Here is a 6007-nt window from a genome sequence, read left to right as displayed (position 1 = left end):
TACAGTTCCCGAAAGTGGAGATCTGGTAAGTTGGCTTATTTAAAAATTTGGAATTGGAGGGATAACACCAGTAGAAGAATTCACGCCTTTAAATACAAAGTGTTTGTTGAAATTGTTTGGGAATTTGTTAAACAGCTTCAACTTTAACTGTTTCTGTATTTAACTGAGAATATTTGTGATGAATAGTGTGTATTTTGAGTTTTCATTATTGGAAGGAGTATTTGTTGAATTGGCTGGTAGAATTCAGTTTAGAAAACTTCAACAGCTTATCCTTCCTGAAAGCTACCTTGTGAATTGTTAACAGTCGTACAAATGTAGTGATCTTTGTTATTAGCCTTTGGTCTACTGGGTGGTATAAGTCTCTCCCTTTGGGCATTGTTTGGATGATCTTCTAATGGCTGTATTTGGTGTGTATTTTATGCTGTTAAAAGTTTCCCAAGCTATTAACTCTTGCAGAAAGTAGTAAAACAAAATAGAAAACTGCAAGAGCCCACTTTTCTGTGTGCTCACTAGTAAATAATTCTGGCAATAAGCCCTCTTTGTAAGGAGAAAAACTACCGAAACCACTTAACAGTGCTGAATACCTTATGCAGCTTGAGTTATGCTTCTGGAGGCTTTAATCATATTTCTGCTGTTAGAACTTCAGTTGGCATGAACACCAAAAAGCGGTATGTTCATAATCCTAAAAAAAAAAAAGCCTTTTGAATTTAAGATGTCTCCCATCTGAGAAGTTAGCAGAACACTTGCTGTGTAAACAACAGGAGTGAAAACATAGGATTGGATCAGAGTACATTTTTAGGTGTTCGGGTCCTTCACAATAGCTTCTTTAATGGGAATCATGGAGGAGATGCACTGTAGGAACCAGAAGTAGCTTGTAAAATCTTTAATTAGGTAGGCTAACCTGGCTAATGTTTAGTTCTTAAGGGTATTGTGCATATGAACTGAAAGTCTATGGGAGATATTGAACAATTTTTCTACTTGGAACAAAAGCAAGTTGGGGGGTAAGGGAAGAATAGAACTTAAACTCTAGAATTTTGTATAATTAAGCTTACTGAAGAAGCAACCCTCCAATGCATAATGCAGGTAGGCTGTTTAAAGTATAAAACTTGGCTCCACAATTTCAATTCTTTAAGGCAAGTCCTGATCCAAAAAAGTGAGCGCATGGTATTCGTAGAAATCTGGCCACATCAAAGTCTATGCAACTTGTGTTTTTGTGTCAAAAGTTAAGTTATCAGCTTATGGTTGAGGAAATAATGTTGTTTTATGCAGGATGATGATGCTGAGGCAATCCTTGCTGCAGACTTTGAAATAGGTCATTTCTTGCGTGAACGTATAGTCCCCCGATCAGTATTGTACTTCACAGGAGAAGCTATTGAAGATGATGATGATGATGTAAGTATAATGCTCTTTCAAAACACTAAAAACTTCGAAAAAATGCTACTTAAAGGCTTTGGGTGATTTCTGACTTACATGTTGGAATCCTTAGAATGGGATGTAGCAACATTAGTTTCAGCTGAGCTTCCTAGAGTGTTCATAAAAGAGCAGCACAAAAGTAATTAATCTTTTGAAGTAGCGACTTCAGAGTTTTGTGGCAAAAACAGTGGTAGAGGCTGAACATTAAGAGGATGTCTGAGTAGAATTTTGCCTATAAGGCATTCCTAGGCTGGCATACCCGATAATTTGGTAAAACTATGAGCTGCCAGAGAACAAATTAGTCTGTCTATCCAGCTGCTCAGCCTGTTTGTGCCTACAGTGATACTGGGCTACCAAGTTCCTTGAGATTCAAGGCTGATCCTTTCAGGAGGACGCTGTTATTAAAAAATGATAGATAAGCACATTCAAAGCATGCCAAAATATTCAAAGCAAACTCTGCAAAATCTTGAATTAAGAGTTTGAAAGGAGCTAAGCTTGAAAAACAAACCACAAAACCTCAAAACTTTATATGGGTAAAATAGTTTCTCTCCCCTGCCTCTGCACAAACAAAGATAGTTTGACAGTTAAGATAGCTTAGATAGGTCCTGCCTTAAAATTTATTTTTAGAATGTAAGATGGTAGCCCTTAGTCCAAAACCTTGGCTCCGGGAGGTGGAAGAGGGAAGTGACTGACTGTACAGATCGCCCTAGGCTTGGGGACACCCTCTGGCCAGAAGTGTTACCACAGTCTAATAAGCTCTGCCAGTGTTGAATGTAAGGAACTTACGACAGTTTTCTCTGCCAGAGCGTAGCTTAAGAGGTTGAACATTGCTCATGCTGATGCATAAAGCACTTTTAAATTTGTCAGATATAGGAAGTTCTCTTCAAACACAATGCAATGTGGTCTCTGGCATCTCCTTGAGTTATCTGGCTGTACTTCAGCCATAGACAGCTGCATCTATGACACTATCAAAACCATTTATTTTCTCTCCTAGTATGATGAAGAAGGTGAAGAGGCAGATGATGAGGTAAGCTGACAGATGGCCTTAATTTAAATAATTTCCTTTTTGTAGTTTGTTCTTTGGAATAAGAGTTCCTTTAGTTTTTGAATGCTCTGGACACTGACTTTAAGTATTACTTATGAATGTAAGATACAACACATAGTTTTGTGGATCTAAGTTGAATATAAAAAACCCAACCAAACAACAAAACAAAAAAAACCAAGGACAACCCCAAGATAAATTAAGTTGCAACTGATGTCAAAAGATGATGAGCTTTGTGAAGGGCAAGCTAACACAGTATACCTAACTTAAAGTGATAATTAGTGTATTTAAGAATATAATTTAATCCTAGTTTCATTCAAATGGCTCAATAAGTTGAATGTGGATAAGCTAGAGGAATTTAAACAAGTGTTTTCTTTCAGGAGGGGGAAGAAGAAGCAGATGAAGAAAATGATCCTGATTATGACCCAAAAGTAAGGAATTAAAAAGATTGTTTGAAGTTTGTGTATGCATACACACACTTAAAATTTTACGTAGGCTAAATCTTGACTTCCAGTTTAAGTATTTAATTAGTAGTTCCTGTGGTGAGTATGTTTTGGCTGAGGCTGTTTCAGTCCCAGTTCTGACAGACTAATATTGGTAGAGCAGCTTTTAAAAACTTCTTTCTCCAAGAGTTGTTTTGTAAAAGTAACTTTTGGCTTTGAACACTGAAATTAGTCAGGCTTGGTTTTCTAGAAACTTGTCTTGCAGCAAGTCGCTGCTAACCATGAATATGTTCTATAATGGTTGTAAGGATGTGCAGAGAACTGCGTAATCCAGGTTCAGTTTTTGGGAACTTGTCACAAGCTGACTCTGGCACAGATTTTACCAGCAGAGTACAAAACGAAGCCTTTTTCAGGGTAGATAATAGCAAGTCTTTTATTGCTTGAGGTAGCAGAAGTCAGGGTTCAGGAATGGCTGAACTACAGCCAAGTACTAAAATGTGAACTGCCAAGAGCAACTGGTGGCTTTCTTATTCCATGGGAAGGGCAAATTGCTAGCCAGGCTCAGTTTGCTGGAAAAGTGATTGTGAGCCACTCAATTCATAGCTTTTTTTTTTTGTCCTAACTGAGGGAAAGGCACATTTGGCCACCTGAAAGCATCTGATGGTGATAGGTGAAAGCTGCAGTCATGAAAATGAAGTCTCTATAAACTAGAAATGTCTGCTGCAAAATGTGCTTGCAATTTCAAATGAGGAGGCAGCATATTTTTCAGTAGGAATGGTTTGAGCTGCAAAGTACTATTGAAAGAATTACATAACCTTAGCATTGTACCTGGAAAGATGTAGGCTATAGAACCGTTAATCAAAATGTACAGCCTGTTGGTGATGTTTCATCTGCTATAGTGTATTCAAATTGCTTCTTATTCAAGAAAGTTTTGGAATCACAGTGAAACAGCTGTAAGATGGGCTGCTTATTTCCACCATTTTAGATTGCTTTTCTAGGCTAAACAGAACTGAGAAAGGGCAAGACTGTATGCTCAGTTTCAGAGAGACCTGCCAAAGGGCTAGAGACAGTGGTACTAGAGTATATTGACATAAGGATAAATAGTTGTAAGCTGATCACAGGCTGAAAGCCAGCTGAATTTATTAAAGTACTGTGGTCCCAGAATAGCTATCCAGACCGGGGTAGTGGCGTAAGACTTGCAACTGAACTCTGCCCCCAAAAAGCCTTTTCCTTAAATTTCCATATGACTGTGAGATATTATTGGTTGTCCGTTCCAATATAACGGAAGAAACTTCCCACGTTAGAATCTTCTGACAACTGGAGTTTATTGCAGAATATGTTTCCAGAGTGTTAAGAACGTACAATGATTTGATGTTTCATTGCATTGCTCTACAGTGACTCCTGGAGTAAGGCCATGCCCTTGCTACCAACCACAGGAAGTTTCTTTTGCCTCAAACTGTATAGAAGGCCTGGATGCTTCTTCTGAGCTGGGTTGTTTGTTGCTACGCGTAACTCTCCTCCTTTTTCCAGTTTTAGTGTCCTTCTGAGTATCCCATCACACTTAGTTCTGAAAAGATTTTTGTTCTGGGTCATATACCTACACACTAACAAAACCAAAATAAATGCATTGTGGGTGTTGCCACATCCAAATACAGTGGTATTACTAATAGTAGGTAATTTGTTTAAGGGAAAAGATGAAAGAAGAACTCGAATGCTAGAACTTGACAAAATATGCTCAGCAATATTAATAGTTCTTTTAAAACACTGATATCTGTAAACTGTTATTTCCTTTTTTCTCGACAGAAGGATCAAAACCCGGCAGAATGCAAGCAGCAGTGAAGCAGTGTGTATGTGGCCTTGAGGATTACCTGCACTGTAATAGCCTAAACACAACTATTAGTTACTTACAGCCTTATGTTTTGTATCTTGGTAGAATTAAGTAACCAATTTGTTAAAAAAAAAAAAAGAAATCAAACACATAAGAACCAGTTTAAAATGTAGGTTCAATCTACCTAGCATTTTAACAGTATAATTTTCTGCCAATATGTAGAATGCAGTAAATCCCCTAAAGCATGAATGTTAATTCATTGCTACATAGTTTGGTTCTTGTGAAGTCTTTGTCACGTAGCTATTAGACTGCAGCTGTGAAGATTATCAGAACTGTTAATTGAGACCAATATTTGTTTAGAGAAAACTCTCTCCTGAAGAACCAACCAAAGTATTTTTCAGCCCAGTAGTCTGAACGGGTTTAAGTCTGCTTGCACTAGCTGTGCCTTCATTACTTTGTTATAGAAATGGCAGTGACTTGTACTAACTAGGAGATGATGATGCGTTTTGAATTTGACTACTTGAGAAGACTAGTATAACTTGTTTAATTTCCAATGAGACCACATTAAACATTCATAACTGTCAGCTTGTTTATGCTATGGGTTTTGTATTTTATGTGACATAGTGATCTACAAAAGAAACCTAGTCATCATATTAAGGTTATTGTTTACCACTGGGGTGTGAATAAAACCTAGTATTTTCAGAAGCTAGTCTTGTTTTATTATGATGTGTGCATCTGCATGTGTAAACTGGTAAGGCTTATCTTTCATGCTGCAGTTCACTTTTTGCTAGAAACAGAAGTTGAGAGTTACTGAAAAGTAAATTATATAGCATTTTAAAAACAAACACAATAGTTTGGAAAATTTGATCCATACTTTCCACTTGCAGTGTGATACTTGTGAATGTGAGCTAGATTTTTCAGTGGTTGGTCAATACTGCCATTTTGGAGAAAACAAGTTTTTAGAAGTGGGGCTAGATCTGATAAAGGACTTCAGTATTACTGTGCCTGACTCTAAGGTGTTGGTTATTAGTATGAAATCCGGAGCCAAGAAGGGTGCCTTGGGTTTCCAGTCTGTGTAGACAGAGCTAGGTTGTCCTGAGCAAAATCTGCCCTGCAGCCTAAGGCAGTGCTAAGAACACTTAGCTGTATTCTAGCTTGTACTCTCTGTATCAAGCATATACAGAGGAGGAAACAAACCCTAAGGAATTCCTCTCTCATCACCTAATGTTCTGTTCACTGCGCTTATGTTTGCACATTCTGGTTCATACTTTCTCTGTATTG

General features: G+C 37.7%; 1 protein-coding gene across 3 annotated transcripts in view; it reads left to right on the top strand.

Annotated features, from left to right (window-relative positions):
* Nucleotides 1–5435, top strand: part of NAP1L1 (nucleosome assembly protein 1-like 1) — a 16606-nt gene extending 11171 nt beyond the window's left edge. The window contains exons 10-14 of one of the 3 annotated variants that reach the window (XM_009701256.1): nucleotides 6–25; nucleotides 1270–1392; nucleotides 2408–2440; nucleotides 2839–2886; nucleotides 4702–5435. In XM_009701256.1, the coding sequence (XP_009699558.1) occupies nucleotides 6–25; nucleotides 1270–1392; nucleotides 2408–2440; nucleotides 2839–2886; nucleotides 4702–4737 (260 nt within the window). In that variant the 3' untranslated portion in view covers nucleotides 4738–5435. Of the gene's footprint in view, nucleotides 1–5; nucleotides 26–1269; nucleotides 1393–2407; nucleotides 2441–2835; nucleotides 2887–4701 lie in introns of all 3 variants that reach the window. The other 2 variants (XM_009701257.1, XM_009701255.1) reach the window with 2 other exon arrangements.
* Nucleotides 5436–6007: the final 572 nt, after the last annotated feature.

Source organism: Cariama cristata, unplaced genomic scaffold (assembly GCF_000690535.1).
Source record: "Cariama cristata isolate BGI_N322 unplaced genomic scaffold, ASM69053v1 scaffold18325, whole genome shotgun sequence".
Lineage (NCBI taxonomy): Eukaryota > Metazoa > Chordata > Aves > Cariamiformes > Cariamidae > Cariama > Cariama cristata.
This window is presented reverse-complemented; position numbering and strand designations above follow the sequence as displayed.